The following is a 25,113-nucleotide window of genomic DNA, read 5'->3' as shown; positions in this document are numbered from 1 at the left end:
GCTTCAACATGCAGATGAGAACCACTTTGATATTTCTTGTCGTAATCGGGCTTGTCCTACAGGCTGATCTTGTTAGGGCAAGCAGGCGCCGCAGGAGAAAGCATTACGACCAGGAACGTGGCTATTACGATATGGATGAAGACGAATCCAAAGGATACTACGACGAATCGAAAGGTTACTATGGTATGGATGAAGACGAATCCAAAGGATACTACGACGAATCCGAAAAGTTGATTATTGGATGGTAGCAATAAGTAAGTATACCATATGAACCACGTGCAAACATTTTCAGTGGTAGGCTTCCAGATATTTGCTACGACTTATTTGATGTAACTTAACATTAAAGCCCAGTATACAGTGCCGGAAAAAACTTAACATGTCAAATCTGCATGAGTTCGTAGCTTGAATGGTTCGAAAGATGACCCGTGAAGGGACTTTGTATGGCCAGCCGAGAGTTTTTACTCAGAAAGTGAAATTTATTCTGAAAGTATTGACAAATTTCATGCGTCACAGAATGAATCCAAGTTTGCAAATCTGAGAAAGATGGACATTAAACTACTTCCTCTGTTCGGGTCCACCAACAATTTCGACCATGAAGCAATGTTGGGATGACTCCAGTCACCTTTTTCGCACGACTAGACTGGACTCGAGTACCTTGGAAAAATGACTTGACTTGACTCGACGCTTCAGTAATGCAGATTGACTCGTGACTCGAAGCAAAATTTACGAATCAATTTTCAAGTCATCATGTAATCGATGTCGACTAAATCGCTGTATCTTGTATAAGTTCGGATTGCCAACGAATGAATCAATGATTGTGCGTTTTACCGAGCCTCCATTGTTATATCACAAATAAATTGATCGCAAACTCAGTGATCGAAGCTTATACAGTAGCTTACGTTGTCGTGAACTTGCTCACCTCAACCTAACCCTCTCGTATATAGTTTAAATCAAACGAATATCGCACATGCGTTTATAATTGTATATCGTGCATAAGTAGGTGGGTAGGGTATTGAACTATATCATTTTAAAACTATCTGAGTTTCGTATGTTATCCTGTATTTTGGCTGATATTTAAAGACTGAAACTACCGCTATACAGGCGTAGTTGAGCAGTTCTGCGTAGGCGTGAGAGATACAGCGCCTTTTGCGCGTATAATCAACTCTTTATTCGTTCCTCGATCAGGAATAAATGGGTACTTCATCTGTATTTAAAACAGCAAAATGTAATGACTTTGAATCATGTCTAGTAGCCTACTTTGGAATTTCAACTTGACTTGGCTAGTGACTTGACTCGAGACTTGACTTGACTTGACTCGACTTGACTCGAGTCACCTCCAAAAATCGAGTGACTTGACTTGACTCGAGTCAAAATGTGCATTGACTCGAGATGACTTGTGACTCGAAGGTAGTGACTTGATCCCAACACTGCCACGAACATTAACGAGGAAGGCTGCGTTCCGATATAACTGATCTTCGCGTGCAGTCTTTACTAAGGGCTGCCGCATACGACAGTTCAAAAAACTAGGTGACAATATTGAACGACCACAGATGTCTGATTGACTTCAATGGCTATTTTAAATAAATTCATTAAATACTGGTTTTGGTCTCTATGCTTTAAACTTAAAGTTTACATTAAATACAATTGATTCCTTGTATAGGTGGATAAATACGCGATTAAGGTATAATGTATATATTGTGTAAACCGGCCCGCCAAGTGCTTCATTTTCCCATATCCGGCCCGCCGACCGGAGAGGTTGCCCGCCACTGCAGTAAAGTGTCGGTTGGTAGCGTTGTGGTGATGTAATGCTTCTGTCGTTAACAAAAAGCTACGAACCGGTGCCGATTTCACGTGTAAAATGTTTTTCTTTTCGACTGAATTTAGATTTCATTGCCTGCACTGTAGTGTCAACACGCTTTTGATCTTCCGTTAACTTACAAAACGGGTTGAATTAATAAATCTGCGTGAAACAGAATATCCATCCACTCAATAAAGGGAAAATATTTGTTTGTATAACTTATAAGCATCTTTGTAACCATTCGCGTCGACTCATATATGAATGTGTAAAATGTAATATAATTCACCCTTAAAATCCACTCCTCTCACCGTTCTAGTTGATGTGAATTTTTTTAAGAGGCGTTTATTTATAGCAGCCAATAATTTCCGTTCCGAAAATGCATAATTTCTAGCATATCAAAATTCAGTCATATTATGACCACCTATCGTGGTTCGCGCGATGTAAATTTTTCCGCGGGTCTGCCAAAGACTAGACAGAGTATCAACATAAGTTTCACTCATCACTATGGCGATATTTTTGACAAGTCGAAAAAAGTCAAAATTTCGTCCAAATTGTCGCGTTAGGTCAAAAAATGTCAAAATTGTCTACAAAGTCAAAAATTTTGTGCAACCAGCATTTCGTTTGTATCGTACATGTTTGCACTGTCAATGAACTTCTCATTTAACATTTGACATCTTGTAGCCTACTTTATAGGCCTACCGTGTAGACTGCCCACTGTCTGCTCATTGTGAATTTTAAACGTTCGTATGTGAAGCAAACAGGTTGACATGGTGTTATTCTCAACGTACCGAAATATCCTTACTGAAGCAAGACTGCGTGGGTATTGGTGTTTATATCAGGAACCTCATGATGAAAAACTGTGATATAGAGAACACTGTCAGAATGAAGCAACATGGTGTGTTAGCAGCAGTGTAAGCCTAACTTCAGTGTTGCCAGTCAGCAACTGCTGCTGTTGAACGTTCTTTCTCCGTTATTGGCAAGCTACTACTGTAGAGACAGACACTTTCTACCCGAGAGTGTAGTAAAGTATTTTTCGTTGTACTGCAACAAATTCTAATTATTCTACCGTATAGCTTGATGTAACTACTGGGATTCTTCATAGGTCCAGATTTCGGTAAAATAAATTGTTTTCATGTAAAATTTGTCATTTTTGAAGTCAAAATCTTTTAGGTCGAAATCTTCCATTTTTAGGTCCAAAAATTGTCCTACTCATCACTCATATTCTGTCATTTTCAGAGCCTCGAGAAGACCAACGTCAATGGCAAAGTGGAAATCTACACACAGATGAAAAATAATGAATGTCCTCTATAAATATATCTCTAGTAGTAATGCAAAGTACTTGTCTGTTTCGGATAGGGCTCTAGTGATATATCAGTAAAAGACGAATTATGTTCGTTGAGTCTCCAATTAGTATGGCATTGCTGATTACAGTCACGATATATTGTATCGCCACTCGTTCGACTCTTGCTATCCAATTGGAAGTATTGCTCACATCTGGTCGAACTTATTGTTATTGGATTCGTTAGGATTCGGCTTGATTCGTATTGATGCACAGCAGGAGGTATCCAATATTAGACATCATAAGCATTCGTCCGCATCATGGGATGAAAATGATAGTATTGATATGGAAATGCGATACTAATCCTTTGGGCGATTAGTAAACTTTAATAGAAAATATGCCGAATCGTAAAAATGCCATACCGTGTAGCTTTATTTCCGGAAATTAAAGGCACTTGCTTTTATACTTCAACATGTATGGTATCCAGACAAAAAAACTGATATCAATTAGAACTCAAAGTATATGATACTGAGAGTTGAAAGTGAAATATAAATACTACTTCTAAAAGCAAAGCATGTATTTCATGGCTTTAGTCAAGAAAGTTTCGAAGTTTGGTATGCTAAAATAGCTCTAAAACTAATAATAATCTGAGTCCATTTTTCCAGATTAGGACACGCCATGGACTGCTAAATTACGATATGATAAGTAAATGCTACATCGTGACATTTCTCGTTGAAACGTTATGATTAGCCATAATATTATATACTCTGATGAAATATTTGATATGGTGAAGGGCGATAATCCGGTGTAAACGGAACCACGCGACGAAAATTCTGGGCTTTACTCAAATTTTATGAAAAATAAATGTTGATGCTCCGTGAAAACAGCCCCAGAATTCCTCAGGCTATCTTCCCGTCTGGAGGATTAAACTACTTCTACTTGACAAACTGAAAATAGCGAAAAGTAAGTAAGTAGATCAGAAAATATTACGAAGTAGAAGTAGCGAAAATCAGATCTACTTGAGTAAGTACCAGAAGTAGATGAAAACTACTTGAGTACTTCGAAAAATTAGAAGTACTTCGTTACTGACCACGTCTGGTTGTCGATGATATTCAAGCGTGAGGCACGTGGAGTTTCAGAGGGTTTCCACCACCTTACGTTCGTAGGACATCGGTTGACGGCTTGCCCGAAAACCGAAACCCGGTCACCGTGCCGCCGCGTCGCTGGCAATCAAATTTACCAATCTGGTTAGTTGGCGGTCAACTGACTACTGTCTTTGAGTAGTTCTAGTTCTAGATTTAGTCGTGAGTTCTGAAAAGTTAGTACTTTTAGTTCCAGATCTAGTTGCGTATTTTGAAAATCCAGTAGTTTGTGCAAGTCTGATAAATGCATCGATTTTGGCTATGCGAAAGTTTTAGTTAACTTAAGCATTTTATGTATTATGTTTTAGTATTCCAAACTAATTACCAAAATACCAAATTTTTTCCTGAAGTTTTCCAGCATTTCTTCAATTTTCGATTTTACCCATATTTGCTCCTTACTACTCACAATAATTCTTTATTGGAGGTAAGAAAACGCTAATGAAAAGATTAATATGAACAAATATAGCTTACTCATGCAACAAATAACAATGCAAACACTTTGAAATCGACCGAAGTGGTTTTGTCTGCGTGACTTTTGTCTGTGAAATGCGATAGCTTCTCTTAATATGGACCACAAATAACACCATGTCACAAAATTTTGCAAAATTTTAATCGAGTAAAAAGTTTCGTGTATTGTGTTTTGCTATTCCAAACCAATCACTAAAATACGAAAACTTCTTCTGAAGTGTCCCTACTCCTTGAAAAATGTTACTTTTCTGATTTCTCGTTTTACTCGAAGTTGCCCCGTAATAGTACGCGTAATTCCATGTTGGACGTACAAACACACTAACAAAACGAAGGAATATGCACAAACAGTGAATACCATAGATTATAAAAGGATGGAAACACTTCAAAAAATTTCCGAAGGGGTTTTGTTCTTATGATTTGGGTCTATAGATTGAGAAATCTGCTGGAATTATGAACCGCAAATAATCCCCCATCATGATGCAATTCCACCACTTTTAATATCTTCTTTCCAAATCATACACATCGTACTGAACACGTCACTATGTTCCTCGCTTACATCACCCACATTGGAACTAATAAAATCAAGGTGCAGGTAATGTGGTTTTAAGGACATGCTCCACTCTATTTTTTTCATATATCTCAATCATATTGTTTATCAGAGGTTTATATTCATTGCTTCGTTTGCTTCAAAGAAAATTTTCTACTACATCTCGAAATGCCTTGAATGCTCCTGCTTCTCTCGCAGTCATTTTATTGTCAAGTGCTTTACAAAAGATTTCCAACATTCACGCACCAGCAAAGAGAGCCTGCCAGAGAAAAATACCGTGAAAATCGTTCCTGCCCTTTTCTAGATGAAGGACATCGTTCCATAGTTTTAACTTTGGAGTCAGAATTTCCGCATTTGATTCAGTGAGTCTCAACTAAATCATCAAGTTCGTATTGGTTCGGAACATGTGGTTCTGGATTGATCTCTATGAGGGAGATTTTGAAGTCGTGATCGTAGTCATTTTCTGTATCTTTAAGCCCTGTCGAGTCTTCTTGGAACTTTTTTGCCTGGTAGTCTTAGCAGGAAAAACTTACTGCAATACGGAACATGTTGTTAAGAGGAGATGGCATAGAAGGATATGCAGTATCAAGTCATTTTTTAGTTAATCTGAATCTTGCAATGTCAGCCAATGCTGACTAACTGAGACTGAGAAAATGACTGTTACTAAAAACCAACTAATATGAATTGAATGATGGATCAAAGTGTCGTCACAGTTAATAGGAAATTCAACAAAGGAGCTTGAAAAACATGGCCCGGGAAATTTAAAAAGCTTAAAATGACACTTTTAAACGACACTTTGGGGCAAATAAATGCCAGAAACCTGGTTTACTAAGAAATGTGGTATAGGAAATATCAAAATATCGGCTCAACTAAATTTTTGGTACATGGTGTTATCGGTGGAATAGATTCTAGACCAGGGGTTCTCAGCCCTTTCTTGGCCGTGGCTCATTTTCCAGTTTAAAAATGTGCTGTGGCCCACCTGATATCTTAGAGTCATAGTCAGGGTTGTAATGACTCGAGTCATGACTCGACTCGAGTCAGACTCGAGTCACGATTTTATGATGACTCGACTTGACTCGAGTCACTTTCTCAAAATACGGAAATGACTCGACTCGACTCGAGTCAATTTCTGTATTGACTCGACTTGGACTCGAGTCATTTTGCATGACTCGAGCCAAGTCCTATGACTCGAGACGCAGACCGCCAAGACCGACATTTCATTGTAATTTCGAAGAATAGTAAAGTAACCACACTATTTGGATTTCGACTATTCGTACTGGTACTTGAAAATGCGACCAGAAACTGCTGAAAGTGAGGAAAATTAGCATATTATAAATGAGAACCATTCGATATCACCAAACAGAGTTATAAAAGGTGGGTTTAACAAGACATTAACAGGAATCTGAACAGTCAATACAATGACTTGGACTCGACTCGAGTCATAATACCGTGACTCTGACTCGACCCTATTTTCGCTGACTTGGACTCGGACTTGACTCGATGGTTAATTGAAAATGACTCGACTTGACTCGAGTCAAAACTATAAAACTGAGATTGACTTGTGACTCGGTGCCTTATGACTTGCTTACAACCCTGGTCATAGTCCTGTTTAATGCGTGGTCATGGACAGCGCCGATATGCCTATTTCTCTAAAATATGCGCCTTTTTCTCTAACTGATGATATTTAAATCTCCATCTCCCGGAATATGATCTCGCGCGAAGCGCGAAAAAAAATTTCAAGTTGAATAAATATCCTCCAGCAAACGACCAACGAGAAAATCTTGGGCCCCTACGAGTTCCCCCAATTGGGGGTGTGGGTGCGGCAGTTACGGCCCAGTTAGATCATAAGCTAAAACTCCTAAGTAGATTATTTTCGTCCGCTGCTCCATTCGCGTCGTTAACCACAATGATCAGATCCCCGCACTGTGTGATTGGGACTTCAGTGATGCTATTGTGGTGAATATTATAATCATTCTGGGTCAGCATCGAACAATTCATTGGTGAATGGGGTACTACAGAGAAGTGAAGAAAGATTTTTCAATATGCATGATGTACTTTGTATGTCTTGTACCAAAACAACTGAAGTTGCGATGTCAGAATATTCAATCCAATGATACAATCAATTCCTTCGACTCTTTCATTATGTACAATGATTTTCAGGTCAGAAATGTTAAACCGACTTCAAAGATTAATGCGCTCCGATAAATCCTCAATCCATTAAGATTCGTTGCGGTGGTGCGGTATACCTCCGCCAGAAGTTGCTAATAATTTTCAATTATGGCTATTTTTAGCTTACAATAATACGGCCTGCCGAAGTTAAGTAAATCTGTACATCAATTGCACTTTATTGAGAGTTCATTGCATGCCCCTTTCAGCGGCATACGACATATGACCCTGCCGGAATACTTGGTTACTTCAGCATGATCTCCCAGTTATTATAGGCTTCAAATTATTTTAGTTGCTGTTAGCCATAGGTTGTCATAGCCAGTAGAAAAAGCCACCGTTTCTCCCTAACGTTTTCAAATTGTACATGCTGACTTCATACGTGCCACTGCGTCTAATCAGAGTCGGATGAAAAGCTTTATGTAGCCTACGTATAATTAGATAATACGAATATATTTTTAGCGAATAAAGTAAGAAATATAACTAAACTTAAATTAATTCTGAAATTTTCTAAATAGCTCTGTGGCTTACCTCAAAATGCTCTGTGGCCCACCAGTGCATGGCCATGGCCCACCCTTTGAGAACCCCTGTTCTAGATTAAACCATCTGTCACCCGTAACCCAATAGCGTAGCCAGGAGGGGCGAAAGGCGCCCTAACCCCTTTAAAATAGTTTGAAATTTTTCGTGAATTAATATAAGGTTTAGTATTTTTGAGCATATGATGGAAAGTCCACAGTTTTCTTCGCGCTTTGCGCGATGTATAATTTTAGGAGTTTTTAATTGTTGAGTACCCGTACTCGATAAATCAAAATCAGGAACTACAGGCCTGAATAAAAATACGCAAGATGTACCGAATTGAATATAAGTGTATTAGTGTGTCCTACCTGCGGTTGCGGGACTATTAGGCGCCAGCATTTCGGCGCCAAAAATACACACCAACACAGACAAGTTTTAGCCAACACAAAGTGCGATCCCAGAAAGATCGCCTGCGTTAGAGCCTTGGTCTAAGATCGCGCGGGATGGCCATGTCCTTGCAATCTGAGTCCCGCGGTACAACTGGACTAAGCAGATAGGCAATAAATGCGAAATGAATTAATGTTAACTGGGAATCGTGCGCATCTCAACAAAGACCTACTTTCTTTTTTAATTGGTTGTGGTACGCGTGAGCAATCTTTTGAGTGGTAACAACTTTCTCGAAAGGTCACGAAATAATGATATGCTTCAAATAAGTAAGTAATTACAAGTGGTCCGCCTGATCCTCACACTTAAGACACTCATCAATTGTCTTGCCGTGGGGTAGCCTATGAACAGAAGTGATCAAAGTAGTCGAGAAATCTACTCACGTAGAAGTAGAAGTAGCGACGAAAACAATCTACTCAAGTACGAGTGGAAGTACTTATTTCATAAGCAACCTAAAACTACTTGAAGTAGAAGCAGAATTTACTGACTTTAAATCTACTCAATTAAGTAAGTAGTTGTGAAAACGATCGTAATTCGTTCGCATGGATTGTCAAAAGCTGCAAATTGAGCCACGCGAAAGGGGCAGAGATTGATTCATATTGATGCATACCAGGAGGTATCCAATTTTCGACAGCATAGGCATTCGTCCGCTTCATGGGATGAAAATGATAGTATTGATAGGGAAATGCGATGCTAATCCTCTTTTTACTCGAATAGTCCGTTTTAAAACTATCATGGTATGGCACCCTCCCCCATATTATAAGGTCCGTAGTTTAGTTGAAGAGCAATACGCAGAAGTTGTATCGGACACCGTGAAAACCAGACCTGGGCAAAGTGCGGCCCGTGAAAGGTTGCTTGGAATTCAAAACATAAAGCTTGCTTTTTGAATGACTAAAACCATAGGCTGTATCAAATGAACAGGAAATTCGTTTACTTTGAATCCTGTTCATTAATATGCCACGATTACGCTGCCTACTTGCCTTGCATGTGTAATCAAGATTCAAAATAAAGGCACTGCGGCAAAGTTTGAGTAGTCACAAGAAGTCATTCTTTCCATATAGTTTAGTTCGAACCTGCCTTGTTGCCATTGTCACATTACGCATTATACGGTACGTGTTTCAAATAGGTACGTGATACGTTTCCAAATCCCTAATCAGTAAATCAAGTCAATCAATGATCACAATTACTATATGACTCATCATATCTATCACCCATAAAGTATTAACTGGCAATCAAAAAAAAAAAGAAAGCCGAAAACTGAAATTCAAAGAAGGTTTAGGTTTAGAATTTAGAGCACAAAACATTGCTATATTGGAGTGAGAGGTGAACCCGTTATTTAAGTTTTTGCCGAGCATGTCGCAGAGATTAAAGATTTTAATTGAAGTCGGTCTTGTGACAAAACCACGAAACACTCGGTCAAGGGAGGGCGAAGTTCAGAAAAATGCAAGCTTCGCTCAACATAAAGGCTATTGAAGCTGCAAACTGCTCGGAAGGCAGCGAACAAGAAAATAAGCTTTATACTATTGCATATGTATTTCAGTGCGGTGGTTCTCGAACTAAGGGACGTAAAAGCATCAGAAGGGTGGCACGAAGCCGAAGTTTATTGAACAAATTTTTCAGCTTATAGTTGTTGCTCCGTGTCTAGCTCCGACTTTGATATTTCAGAATTCTTTCATCAACGGCCATGATCTTCCATGCCATCAAACTATCCGTTGGGGTTGTTAGCATTCTGGTTGCACTTTTTAATATTTTGTGATATCATGATAAGGGGGGCGCGAAATTGTTTCTATCATGAATGGAGGCGTGCCTAAAAAAGTTTGAAAACCAGTGCTTTAGAGAGTTAATAGAAGAACGTGGATAGAGGTTTAAAGAGAGTTAAAATGTATAATTTTTAACATTGTTTCGAATCATGACGGCAAATATATATTTTTAATTATCAGTCATTTTTTCATTACTTAATATCAACACATTCTCTGAGCAGCATTTATTAACAATTTCATTTAGAAATAAAATTATAACACACTGGAGAATATAGCTAAAAATTTTCACTTGGTCCGCCAACGTATTTTTTACTTCTCATTTGGCCTGCGGAAGAAAATAATTGCCCACCCCAGGTGTAAACACTTTGCGCGATTAGTGAACGGTAATAGAAAATATGGTGGATCGTAAAAATTTCATATTGTGTAGCTTTATTTCCGGAACTTAACGGCATTACTACGCATGCTTTATTATATTATTATATTGAGGTTGAAATCGGGACATTGTTGGTTGAATTCTCATCTTTATTGTATAAAAAGCCGCGAAGTTGGCCTGTGCCACGCGTGCATGGTATAGAAGACAGTCGAACACTTCCGGCTAGTTTGCCCAGTATATGCTTCCCAGAGAGAATATTTGAGAGTGCGGTTAGACGGAACCATGTAGACACGACAGTACACGCCCTATTATCCAGTCGGTATACAATTCAGCCTGTCTTTGAATTCGTATTGGTCAACCGATCAATATATTTTTGCGGATATATTAGTTTTGAAGTGGTCTAGTGCACAAGACCTTAGTAGTTAAGCACCATTATCCCCACATACAACAATAAACACTGGCTTCTATACTTCAACCATCAGCATGTATATTCTCAAGACAAAAATTGAAACTAATTAGAACTCAAAGTATGATACTGGTAATTGAGAGAGAAATATAAATACTAGTTCCAAAATCGGAAATTTTATTTCATGTCTTTAGTCCAAAAAGTTTCAAACGTGGTATGCTAAAACAGGACTAAAGCTAGAAAAAGTCAGAGTACCCTTTTCCAGATTAGGACACGCCATGGTCTGCTAGATTACGATATGATAAGTATATGCTTAAAACATCAATTTCAAGCGTTATGATAGGCCGCATATACTGAGATGAAATATTTTATATGGGCGACAATGCGGTGTTAAAGGAACCAAGCAACCCGCTACCTAAATTATATTCTCCGATACTTTCGTGAAATCGTATCGGTCACTCCATATCCACTGTGCGCGAAGCGCGACGAAAATCCTTGGCTTTACTCAATTTTTCGTGAAAATTAAATGTTGATGCTCCGTCATAGCCCCGAAATTCCACAGGCTATCTCCCTGAATAGAGGATTAAACTACTTCTACTTGACAAACTGAAAATAGCGAAAAGTAAGTAAGCAGATCACAAAATATTACAAAGTAAAAGTAGAAGTAGTGGTAAATTAGAACTACTTGAGTAAATACCCAAGTAGCAGAAAACTACTCGAGTACTTCAAAAAAGTAGAAGTACTTCGTTACTGACTTCGTTACCATCTCTGGGTTTGAACATATAGCTCAGGATGAATAATTGCATGAAAAATCGAAAACGCAGCAAAAAGTTGCATGAAGAAATGGAGAAAGTTGCAAAACGTTCAAATATCAGATTCCTTCAAACAGCTTAAAACACCATAACACGTAACTTCTGAGTATTTCGGAAGCTGCCGCAAGCTGTAAAGAAAGTTGCGAAAGCTGCAAAACTTGCCCTAGTCAGAAGTAATCAAATCCCGCAAGGCGGTTGCATTATGCCACCTGTGATTTACCACATTATGGTATACATCAGGGGCGGGCAACTTCTCCAGTCGGCGGGCCGGATATAGGAAAATTAGGAACTTGGCGGGCCGGATTGCTGAATCGATACATTATTCGCCCATTTATCACATATACAAGGAATAAATCGTATTTATTGAATGTATTTCAACGACAGCAATGTAACTTCAAAGCCATTTCTCGCCAATAATGACGAAGACCATGTGGATTTGAGAACAGCATTGTCATACAGGCACCACCATGTCTGCTTCTCTCTGATCAATCAACACACGGTGCCATTCTTAATTAGGATTTCAAGGCGTTTCATAAGCCCGGTACCCCAAGTTTACCAAGATATCAATTCATTAAGGTTTGGTATATGACGAGATAGCGTAGTTGTTCAACTATGTGGCCTATTTTATCTCGATATTGAATTCATGTGGCCCGCGGCCTCCGCGAAATTTGAAAGTGGCCCCCGACCCGTTTTGAGTTGGCGACCTCTGGCACGAGCGGTGTCTTACAGAAGCCTAGAAGTGTGCCGTGCTACAAGTGAATCAAAAATAAGAAAAATCGGCCTGGTGTAAATGACCCTTATAGTCGACAAACACCATCATGATTACCACAAATGACATTAGGGTTGAGTACATCGTAAATGCCGTTAATGCAATAAGTGCGCATACACGTGAATAATGACATACAGTCACGAAAATTTGACGTATGTAAGCAAGTAGTGGGGAATCCCGGAAGACTGGGTCCGCGGGCCACACAATCATGTAAGACGGAAAACTGTCCGCGGGCCGGACAATATCCCTTCGCTGGCGGGATCCGGCCCGCGGGCCGTATGTTGCCCGCCTCTGGTATACATCGACACCGCGGCATCGGCATGAAGTCACATGTCTTGTCATGAATTTGCTTAAAGAGCTGTCTCATGGTACAAAACTTGAAGATTACCTTCATAAGACATCATCGGTGAAAAACAACTGTCAGACTGAAGACAACAAAAATTATGTTTACTGGGAGAAGTGCTGGCGCATTACCGAAGATTGCAATAGCAGCTGTTACAGTATAATTAGTTGACTGATGGTGTGTTTACCTTAAAAACTAAACGATGTAATTTCTTTTAGCGTAGGAGAATGGATTCACGCGAAGTCAACTCATAGTTTTGAAATATAGCAGGTAAATCGGAATTGAACGTACATAGACAATTAACGGAAGACTTTTTGGGCGTCTTTAGAGTTTTCGAAACACTAAAAAGAGATTCAAACACATTCAAATTTTACGTCGTAATGTCCCAGTGTGCCACATTGGTCATACTTTTGAATCTGTGTGACTGCCATTAGCGGGGTTGCAATGACTCAAGTCGCAATTTTTCGGTAACTCGACTTGACTCGGGTCATTTACTTGAAAATGGAAAAGGACTCAACTTGATTTAGTCAGTTCGTGTATTGACTCGACTTGTATACTCGCCCAAAACACATGACTCGAGACATTTTAGCAGACTCGGTCTAATACTCCTGTGTCAGAAGCGATAATTGAAAATTGGTCAAAAACTGACATCAGCCTAATAAACACGTTACCTGTTAGAAAATTGATATATTATAAATGCGAGGCCTTCAGTATAACTCAGGAATGTCACAAAAGTGAGTGAGAAAGTGTCACTTGAACTCGATAATGAACAATGAACACAATGACCTGGACTAGGACTCGAGTCTCAGCACTATGACCCGGACTCGGCCCTTTCCTCTCTGACTCGGACTCGGACTGGACTCGGACTGGACTCGGTGGAGAATTGAAAATTACTCGACATGACTCGAGTCAAAACTATAAAAGTAAAATTGATTTGCGACTTGAAAGTTTTTGACTTGGTTACAACCCTGCCCTTTAGTTTACCGATAAAAAACTGTTTAGAATCACCTGTTTTTTTTATCGGAAGCAAATAACTTTTGAAAATTTGTTGAACACGGTGGCTAATATAAAATCATATTGAGACCAATTAAAAATTACTATCGGGAAAACATTTACGCAGTATATTGACGGATGTGGGAATGCCATAGCTATATATGACTGAATTGAATTCTTTCACAAATTGCCAACACATAATACTACTAGTTAATAGTGCTGGGTTGCCTCGTATTACTACCGTATGCGTGGTGGGTGCGAATCTGATGTCACGAGTAATATTCGTTTGGAAGATGTCATTTCTGGTAAATTATATATTACTCGGAACCTGTACGACTTGCACAACGTTACATCCCGCGTACACTTGCCTACCTCTCCTGATCGCCTAGTATCCTTTCAGTACATTCATCCCGACGGAGTCCTGTGGCAACTTCCTTCATCTTCACCCATACCATATTATTTACGCTCTTGGTCGTAGCGCTTCCTGCTGAAGTAGCATCTACTCGTTCTGACTTTAAAACGACGAAGTCCGGACTGCCAATTGCCTGCAAATAGCAGCATGCTGCACCTTTGGAAAGCTAGATTAGCGCTGCCATTGTATTTGAGAAATGGCAGGCATTCGTCATACTTCTCACCGTCGTACAGCTCTAGTGCTTTCGTCACTCTTGACAGATTTATTGCTGTTCCAATTCAAAGCGCTGCAATTTCACCATAATAGATGATTGAATGATTTATTCATGTTTAAATGAACCCGAATATTTACGGCTGACACTCGTCAGGGGTAATAATCGTCAGCAACTATAGTAAAGAATTCAAAAGAACATCGTATATCAACAATCGTAGCACAAAATATGACCTCACCAGAACGAAATGTCGAATACGAGAGCGTTCAATGTACTATTTTTAGATGATACACGCACTCTTTTTGTTGACACAGCCTTGGCTGGTGCATTTTGATAAAAGTCGACTCCAAGGCACACAAATTAAAGTGTGAACGACCCAGGGTTGTAACCAAGTCTCGAGGCTCCGAGTCACAAGTCAATCTCTCTTTTATAGTGTTGACTCGAGTCAAGTCGAGTCATTTTTAATTCACCGCCGAGTCAAGTCCGAGTCCAAGTCAGCGAGCAGAGGGTCGAGTCCGAGTCATGGTATTATGACTCTAGTCGAGTCCAAGTCATTGTGTTGACTGACCAGTTTCCAGTTAAAGTCTTGCTAAATCCACTTTTTATAACTCTGGTTGGTGATATTGAATGGTTCGCATTTATAATATACTAATTTTCCTCATTTTTAGCAGTTTCTAGTCGCATTTTCAAGTACCAGTACCAATAGACGAAATCCCAATAGTGTGGTTACTACACTATTCTTCGAAATTACAATGAAATGTCGGTCTTGGCCGTCTGAGTCTCGAGTCACATGACTTAATTCGACTCATGCGCAATGACTCGAGTCCAAGTCGAGTCAATACACTGATTGACTCGAGTCGAGTCGACTCATTGCCGTATTTTGAGAAAATGACTCGAGTCTAGTCGAGTCATCATAATATCGTGACTCGAGTCAGACTCGAGTCAAGTCATGACTCGAGTCATTACAACCCTGGAACGACCCTTCCCGAGTATGCGAAATCTGTCGTCTCGATAATTTTTCCCACATGCTGGATTATCCAACAAGTGATTGCTAATTGCAGAATTTATGGCCTTTGATTGTTCCGCATCAATCTTGAGCGGATGCGCTAAGGGTGAGCTTTTCACCAAGCGTGTTCTGAAGAATCTAGGGACATGCTGATTTATGCGTTCCTGCAAGCGCTTTGACGTTCTTCCCACGTAGCCACAATCACAGTGACACTTAAATTCGTAAACTACATTGCTTTGTTGAAGTGCGGGAAGCACGTCATTACGTGTTGCAGGGAGCAGCTGCGTTGTCGTGAAAATCACGTTGGTCTTCACTGTGTCGTAACACTTATTGACCGCTGAAATCGATTGCTTTTCAAAGCGGGTGGAAATAGGCCGTATCCAAGGTAGATGGATGAAAACATCTTTGGTTGTTCGTTCGGTAGGCTCTGTTGACTTTTCTGCATTGAATTGCGTTACCTTCCTCTCTATGCCGTAGTTGATGACATGTTCAGGGTAACCGTTATCAAGTAAGATTTTGCGGATGTTGTCAAGTTCTGACTTCAGTTTATTACCCGAACATATCATCAACGCTCTATGCACGAGCGTGCCTATGAGGTTGATTTTTCTGCGTCTGGGACTAAATGAATTCCAACGAAGGTATTGGCCAGTGAATGTCGGTTTCCTGAAGATTGATGTTTCAAATTTATTGGTATCATGTTTTTCGACTGAAACGTCCAAAAATGGCAATGAGTTATTTCGTTCTTTTTCAATTGTGAATAGCAGAGCCGGGTGAAACGAGTTTAAGTGAATGAGAAATTGATCACAGTCCAACTCATTCCTGAATATGCCCTCGCCCTCATAATATCCTACGAAAGTGTTAGCAAAAACAGGTCCCAAGGGAGATCCCATCGATATGCCGTCTCTTTGTTTATAGATAACATCGTTAAAGCTAAATTCAACAGAACAGGTAGCTGCCTGTAAAAGTTCAACGAAAACTTTACGCGAGAATGATGGTGGTGCTAGCTTACCGCCGTAAAGCGCGTTCGCACGAATATCAATAGTCAGTTGCAGCGGAACGTTTGTAAATAGACTAGAGATATCAAATGAGCTCAGGAACACTTCTGAAGTCTGCAGGTTCAGGTTTCGCGTCTCACTGGCGAAAGTGTATGAATCTCGAATACATTCGTTGCCGTACAGTTCACGAACAGGTTCCAAAATGACGATAAGCCATTTTGCCAGTTGATGTTGAGCACGCCCGATCATGGAAAGTATCGGTCTCATTCGGACGTTTTCATTGTGAGTTTTTGGTAGTCCATACATGCGTGGTCTTTGCGATCCCGTTGGTCTGATTGAGCTATATATTTCCGCTGTCAAGACACCGTTTTTCTTCAACGCGAGTAGTCGGCGTAGATTACTGATCCGGAAAATTCAAGGTTTCATATGCACTTTGTAACGCCTTTAATCCAGCATATGCCACGATATTCTACATCTATATCACACTTTCCATTTGGCCATAGGCAATTGTACGGTCATATTTGACCGGCCTCCCAACTGCTAAATTTGATAAAACGGGTACCAATGGAAAGCTGCTGCTGTGCTGATTACAAAAATATGAATTTCATTTTTGCGACTCATCACTCCGTTATGTTCTCATAATAATCTTCTGTTCTATCTCTCCATCCATTGCATTGTAAATACATATGTGGAAAACATCCCAGCAAACACAGTACAGACCAAAGATGTAGAAAAGCCGAGCCGATATAGTAGATATTAGATCTTGGCAGGTCGTAGAAAGGGGGATTTTGTGTCGACTCAATTCAACGTCTTTTCCATGTCCTTCAATAATGTAAATATTATGCAGATGCTACAGCCTTTAAACATGGTGAGTAGAATGTAGATCCTACGTTAGAAGAAGAATATCCTGATATAATAACCTGTTTTCTACCACTATGGGCTTAACCCTGATCACGGCTGCGTACACACACCACATTATTTACTACATATTAATCACATTTGTGATAATTTAATTTCAAACGAATTGGCAATAATGCCGTTGTAAAAAATAAAACGAACGAATGTCTTTAGAAAGAAAGTGAAAACAGTCCTTATCATCAGGTTTCATCTTCTGATGAGCCAGTTAAATAACCAGCATGCGGCCTTTTCTTTTCAACACCCTGCAGAAATAAAATGAAAATGATGATTAATAGCTAAGACATTCGTACTGCGAAAATGGCAGAGGTAGCGACTAACGAATGACTCCTACATTTTTTTCGCCCATACTTACTAAAATGGATTCGATTCTGAACTATTTCCACTCATGTTTTCAAGTTTTATTATTATATTTTTTAATATTATATGACTAGAGAACTGACTTCAATCGTCACTTCTACTTGATTATCAAGATCAACGATGACTACTTCAGCACTCTTTGAAAACAGCCACTAACACAAAAAGAATTCTTGACTAAAATTTCTTCACATTCTGTCCAAAATGATCAATTCAACAATCCAAATGAATCAGTTATTTGGCAGCTAGTTGGAGAGATATATACTCAAGTCTAGAAAGTGGAATGATACTCTGCATGGAAAGCTGAAGACCTAATAATATTGTGTACAGAGAACAAAACATTTGAGTGGCGGCACTGGTATAGACATTAATAAATTATTAGAATTGACAGCTAGATAACCAGCAAGACATTAAAATGAGAATTAGTGCAGTTTCTTAGGCTGTAGTGATACTCAGCCAGTAATTGACCTAGCAGAGAGCAAAACGTTGTAAAAAAAAGCGAGCGAAACCTCCCACAAATGATACGATAAAACATTAGAATCGACAGTCTTACTAGAAGCAGAATAACAATCATGAGGGGTTAGAGAACAGAAGCCCGGGAAGTGACCATCAGAAATTACTGCATACTGGCCGAACAAATCCATGACCACTAACAAATGGTCTTTCAATAGTCAATATTGATACCAAATGACACCACCCCTATTTCATAGCAACATTTAGCAAATACAGCGCTGGAGTCAACCTTATATAAGCGCTAACCAAACGCCCATTAGTTTTCCCACCTACTACTTCGCGGATGGAAATACGCATTAAAGCGAACGGACGCGACTTGTCACACTCTTGCTATTTCTGCTCCTTTTTTTCTCTTCGTTCCTCTTTTCTGTCGCTTCCGCTTGAGGAGAGAAACAGTCGGCCGCGTTTACGGATCGTGAATTCCCGGTGGGTGATTCTTCCTCGAATGGTCAGCACCTTGAAAATTGAGAACAATGTTGTTGCAAAATGCATGACAATTTGAAAGTTACATCATTCTAATTATTCCAGTTATGGCCGTGAATCGTTACCATTCTAATTATTCCAGTTATGGCCGTGAATCGTTACAAGTGCGGTAACCATAAGAATTATTACTAGGCCCTATACTTCAACTACAAATACAATATATTGTATAAAATGATTACCAATTCTTTTACGTTGATCGAGTCCCAAATAGATGAAATATGTCAAAGAATTTGCTAAATTTTTGTATAATTTGACAGATTCCGAAATCTTCTCAAAGTGCACCTTTCAAAAATTTGATATCAAGACTCCCAACATTTTACAATTCGAAGTTGGATGGCTTTACCAATACAAGCAAACAGTTTGTATCGCAATTGACAATTATGTAGAGAACGCTGCGAGACATATGAGTAGGCCTACCCTAAAACGTTTCTCTGACATGGACATTAGGGCTCTTAAAATATGACTTTTTTTCTCAAATCGTTCTGGCTACTTGATAAAATTATTAGGTTACCTAATTTAAGCCTAAACACAAAATTTGGTTCAATTCCAGCCAGTAACCGCTTTGCTACAGGAGAAGAAAGTTTCTATTTATTATATAAAAATAAATAGGTAATAAAAATTTGAAAATTTTCTGTTCACCCCATGAAAGTGTTAGGCTGTCTATAGAAACGATGCTCACCAAATTTGGTTCAATTCCAACCAGTGGAAGCGGAGATATTGCCGTCGAAAAATTTGGATTTGAATAAAATAGTATTTACGGTGACCGATTCTTTGTTTACTTATTAAAGTTGTGCTCACCGTAAGTACTATTTTATTAAAATCCAAATTTTTCGACAACAATAACTCCGCTTCCACTGGTTGGAATTGAACCAAATTTGGTGAGCATCGTTTCTATAGACAGCCTAACACTTTCATGGGGTTAACAGAAAATCTTCAAATTTTTTATTATTCATTTTTATATAATAAATAGGTACTTTCTTCTCTTGTAGCAAAGCGGATACTGGCTGGATTTGAACCATATTTTGTTTGTAGGCTTAAATTAGGTAACCTAACAATTTTATCAAGTAGCCAGTACGATTTGAGAAAAAAAGTCATTTTTGAAGAGCCCTACTGTTCATGACCGTCCACGTTTAGAGTTGCATCTCAAAGATGCTAAAATAAGCCTAAATATAATCCAAGCAATACGATCGTCCACTTTGACTGACTGAATTTCTAAAAACACCTTGATAGCTTCCACATCTTACGTTTATATATACCGTCTGCTATCGGCACAACAAAGTAGACCTATTTAAAAATACCAAAACAGATTCAACATACCACATCTCTTGCAAAGGCTTTTGCTTTCATTCAATTTTCCATCAAACTTCTTTAAATCCTCATTTGTGGTGAGTTGCTTTGGAATTCTTCTAGGATCAATTCCGATATCGTTTTATCATATACAATCTATGGCGGAATAAAAGTTTCGGATAAGTTCTAAAACGAACACAATTTTCCACACAAAAGTCAATTGCCCCACGAAATGCCAAATGCTACGGTCTCATTTTACAAGGTATGGCGAGGAAACGTAGTGGTACGTTCCATTATAGCTAAACACCAATGAATTGCGGGTTCGAGCGTGACACGTCGACTCCATAATTCCTACCGAAGTGTTGGCCGTTTATCTAGGCTCCTCCTCGCCATCTGATTCGCATAGCCATGTCTTAAAAAGCCTAGGAGTGGGCCGTGCTGTAAGTGGGCAGATGGTTGCCGATGCACCCGGCACTTGGTGAACTCGGCCGCACAAACTCGACACTTGGTGAATTCGGTCCTCGGGAAATTTTGAAATGAAGTGTATTTACAGCTATTAATATGAATTATCAAACTAATAATAGTATTATCAAGTGATTCGTCAATCTTGTAAGGAGGTCAGGGCATCCGTAGATCGCGCAGTCACGGCGTGATTAGATCACGGATTGCGTAGCCACGGGAAATAACACAGCGCTCATATACCGACCACGCGCGGTCTGCTTGGAATCGATGGCGTGAGTCACGGGCCTGTGTCGTGTAAGTTTTGAGAAGATGGATCTTGGCGTTGTATGTGAGATCAAAACTGTGGAACATCAAGCGGCGCTTCTTCGTTTATCGATCACGACAAGCCAGTGTTCCTCATCAACAAATGTTTCGCATGATCAAGTCAAAATAAATTATTTTTTGCCTTTGGAGAGACGATTCCACTCTGGGATTAGGGTGTCTCGATGACACGGTTGAAGGATCCCAAGATTACGAGATTTACCACGAGCCACGACACGTTTAAATTTCCTTTTTGATACTGTTCATTCATACTAAATGCATTTCTAATGCGAAGGTGTTCTAGTGCCAATTCCTCCAAGGGCCGAATTCACCAAGTAAAGAGCGTCGCGTTATTTCCCGCAATTACGCAATCTGTGATCTAATCACGCCGTGACTGTGTGATCTACGCATGCCCTGACCGCCGTACAACATTGACAACCACTCAAAGTGCCAAGTTCACCGGCAAACATTCCAGTAACCAATCATGGTGACCGGTACCGCTACGAGATCTACCACGGCCGAATTCACCAAGTGCCGAGTTTGTGCGGCCGAATTCACCAAGTGCCGAGTTCACTGGTAATCGGGCAGATACGGAATAATAATAATAAGAACCGGCCTGGTGTAAAATGACCAGTGTAGTCGAATCACCACCATGAACACCACAAACAAACAAATAAACATATAACAAGGAAAAGAAATTACCTTTGCAGCCTTTGACAAACACAGTTACCATTGAAACCAGCAATTAAGGTCTTATTCGAAAGCAGAATAACAACTGTTCTAGTGGACATATCAAATCAAATGTAGGAAAGTTCATGTAAAATAGCCCAAAATATTATCTTACTGTGACCATATTCCATCAATTTAGTCTGGCTAGCTAAATTCTCTGGGCCAACATAATCAAGCTGCGTTTGGTTTCAACGATTAATAATCTTGTCACTGGATTCGAGGTATAATTGCACTCAAATATCAAATTTTGCTCCATTAATCAACATCAAGTTGAAAATGTCCATTCTTGCACCAACTTTTATAAAATCATGAATCAGTGTTCTACAGGAATGTATCTATATGACTTATATACCTAGAAAATTCAAGCATAAATATTATGATATACCGTAGGTATAGGTACCGGTAATTCAGATGTTTGAAGCGAATTATAGTGGTCTAATTTCACTAAATTAGAGCGAAATGCCAGCAATATAATTGTAATCTAATTCGGAAAAACGGTTTAGCTCTAATTCTAACCTGGAAAAGCTGAAACTTTTCTATAGTTGTCTACACCTGTTTTGCAGAAAGTCAAACAGCTCTAGGCGTCATATACTACAGGCAATTCGAAATACCCCATAAGCTATATGCTACCGCATATATACCTTTAACCCGCTACCTCAGTCAGTCACAATTCCTATATATTTACGGCATTTACCATACAGAAAGAGCGAACTATGCCTGGCTGCGACCTGTTGCGCTTCAAATCTTTGTATGGCGCGATGACGTAAAATTTGAATCGCCGAAATATTCTAGAAGTCACGCATCGATAATCATTTTCCTAAACGTACAACATATCACTTATTTAGTTATTCTCTGAATAAAACTATTAACCATACTCGTTGAACATGCGAGATTACCGAAAGAGCGAATATATATATAATGAAGATCATATATATCAGAGGAAAACAAAACTATTCGACCTTAGAGCAACAACACGAATATACAACACCGGTGACATCCTCACGCAATAAAACGAAGGGAGAACATTGTTTTCTAATGGATAGAACGAAGCTACCGCATGAGATCGAACAAAACCGGATAGAATTCATCGTGATTGAATGTACCGACAAAGTCATCCTTTCTACGTATTTTAGTCGTACCCGCGAGAGATAGAAAATTTGCATTATTAGGTTAACTACCGGATATAACGAAGCCTAATGCATGAGATGGAACAACACCGAGTATGAATTTATTCTGATTGAATATAACCACAAGACCATCCTACTACGTATTTTAGACATTCCCTCGACACTTAGAAAATCAGAACCTAATCGAGATGATCCCGGATGATCCTTTTACGGTTTTGTGTTTGCTGGGATGTGAATTCACAAATATTCATCATAACATGCAGGTCAGGCCATCAGCAATCTTTGTTACCAAAAGTTGCTCTCACACCCAATCCAATGGGCTAAATCGAGTAAAATACACCAATCCTGATTGAGATATATCTCAGGACCTCAGGTGTAGTGGGTTCTGTCTATAAGTGCACCAGAACCTTGGCGTCTTATGGTGAACGCAGCCGTAACATAAACATTAGTTAGATTATCTTTCTTATCAGCCGGTTCCATCACAAAAGTAGTATTTTCAACAGTTTCTATTCAAAAAATTCATCGATGGTAATCGGTAATGCTAACCGGTTCGCTGATCACATAAAATTACATGAGACGGTTGTATAGCCTACAACCTGCACGAACCGGCAGAATCCCACCGTCGAATATATCTCAATAGGAATTAATGAACCGTTTTCACACATCGCTGTGGCCCTGCTGTGGAGCAATAGTGCTGGTTTCAGACATACACTGTAAATGTTGCGATGTTATTGATGATTCATTGATCTTGTGAGACAGCGACATTTAGTGATTGCACCTTTTCGCTGTCTCGCTCATGGTTACCGCAGCAGCTTGCATCTGCTGCTAGGTAATGAACTTGCATTCCTGCCTTAACACTAAATCTGATCATACTTGGTTGTTGTAACGTGTCTTTTGTTAGAATTCAACAGAAAATGGAGGAGGCGAGCTAGGTACATTCACCAAATCTGCACCAAAACGTAGGGTCCAAACCGGGCTATCGGCACTCACTGTCTGCGTCAAAAGATCCAGTAGGTCAAAACGGGTGAAATACAATATTTCATACCAACGTGTAGTCTAATGATGGGATGGGATGGGTTCTGTTTTCACGTATCCCCCCAAAAGACACAAAAAGTGGTAAAGGTTGGTACGCGTAGACCGAATCCACTACACCACTGTTATATATCTCCATAAGGATTGGTTTATGTGTCTTGTTTTCACGAATTGGATTGGATGTGAAACCAACCTATGGGGATCTTATAATATTAAAATGCATAACAAATGCATATCGTTTTCATGATAGGCTGGCATGAAGGGGCGTTTTCGGCCGCTGTAACTCGCTTCGTAAGCAAAACCCGCGAAAAAGGAAATCATGATAATCCAGTTATGTAAACAAATCAGGTGCCCGATGATACTGTAGCAGCTGCTAAAGTCATAACAATTATGATGCACATCTCTTCATAATAATGTGGGAACGATGTACCAGATATGAGCATGGCTTTTGATTGCGCTTTGAAAAAGTCGATTTGAAGATCCCGGCCGGATTCGGATTGCGTATAAATTACTGGTTATTTTCAAGCTGGATTTGGATTTAGATATACACATTGCTGGATTTGTATATGTTACGAAATGAGTTTTGGATTTCGACTTGGACTGGTGTTGCAATGTCACAAGCAGAATAAGGATTTGGATCTCAACATATCAAGTACGCTAATCCCTGAGGGGGATCAACTTACATCGAATCATTGAGATTCATTGTGCTAGGGTTACCATACGTCTTCTTTTAAGAGGATTTGTCCTCTTTTTTGACTTTTTTGAAAGTGTCCTCGGAGGACGCCCTTTTGTCCTCTTTTTTGAGATTTTGTCCTCTTTTTTGAGAATGTAGATCATATTTATAGCAAAATGCGACTGATATGCCGTAAATCAGCACCGAAGTGACGCTACGGCGGGTATATCGGGAGCTAGGCGGAAAGTTGAATTTTTCTATGATATTTATTTTAGTCAACCACCTGACAATGTGGAGTAGAAAACGGTATTAAGTGTCCTCCTTTCCGATTTCTAAAATATATAATAACCCTGCATTGTACACTCATATGCAAGTTTTCCTGTAAAAGTTAAGAGTGAAATATATATCACTATATTAGTAGGAGATTCCTTTCTTTTCATTGTCGCATCAGATAAAGTCATTTCAGATCCCAGATCACCAATCCGAAGTTCACCTTGAAGAGTGTCATGGTAATGTTCGGTCGAGACGCAGCGGCAGGATACCAGTTGCGCCATTAAAATTGAGATTATGCCCACAAAAAAGACGGGTGTATCATCTCAAATCAAGAGTTGAATGTGTGTCGTGACTTCCAGAGAACCCGCGACAACTGGGCCAGAGAACTCCCTGCGTTAACATGGAACACGGTTAAATACAACTTACCTAACGTTCTTGTTTTTAGCCCTGTTTTCTATACCAACATCCGCATGAAAATAAAGCAGTATGTGAAATGAGACACAAATGAGTACTTCGACTTGTCCC

The 25,113-nt window shown here is 39.5% G+C and overlaps 1 protein-coding gene and 1 long non-coding RNA gene across 4 annotated transcripts in view; one reads left to right on the top strand and one right to left on the bottom strand.

Annotated features, from left to right (window-relative positions):
- LOC145435547 (uncharacterized) overlaps nucleotides 1-25,113 on the top strand; it is a 58,215-nt gene that overhangs the window by 1,317 nt on the left and 31,785 nt on the right. The window contains exons 2-3 of one of the 3 annotated variants that reach the window (XM_080312816.1): nucleotides 2-254; nucleotides 3,035-3,133. The exons of 1 other annotated variant lie outside the window; for it this stretch is intronic. In XM_080312816.1, the coding sequence (XP_080168942.1) occupies nucleotides 9-248 (240 nt within the window). In that variant the 5' untranslated portion in view covers nucleotides 2-8 and the 3' untranslated portion in view covers nucleotides 249-254; nucleotides 3,035-3,133. Of the gene's footprint in view, nucleotide 1; nucleotides 255-513; nucleotides 894-3,034; nucleotides 3,134-25,113 lie in introns of those variants that run through there. One more of the 3 variants, XM_080312817.1, reaches the window with a different exon arrangement.
- On the bottom strand, nucleotides 17,431-20,488 carry LOC145435546 (uncharacterized). Its single transcript, XR_013913883.1, has 3 exons — nucleotides 20,023-20,488; nucleotides 18,492-18,678; nucleotides 17,431-17,597 (listed from the first exon to the last, which is right to left on the bottom strand). It is a non-coding gene; the product is annotated as an uncharacterized LOC145435546 (long non-coding RNA).

Source organism: Botryllus schlosseri, chromosome 3, assembly GCF_051294905.1.
Source record: "Botryllus schlosseri isolate E-star chromosome 3, Bs_hap1, whole genome shotgun sequence".
NCBI lineage: Eukaryota > Metazoa > Chordata > Ascidiacea > Stolidobranchia > Styelidae > Botryllus > Botryllus schlosseri.
Note: the sequence above shows the minus strand (reverse complement) of the source record. Positions and strands in the feature narration are given on the sequence as shown.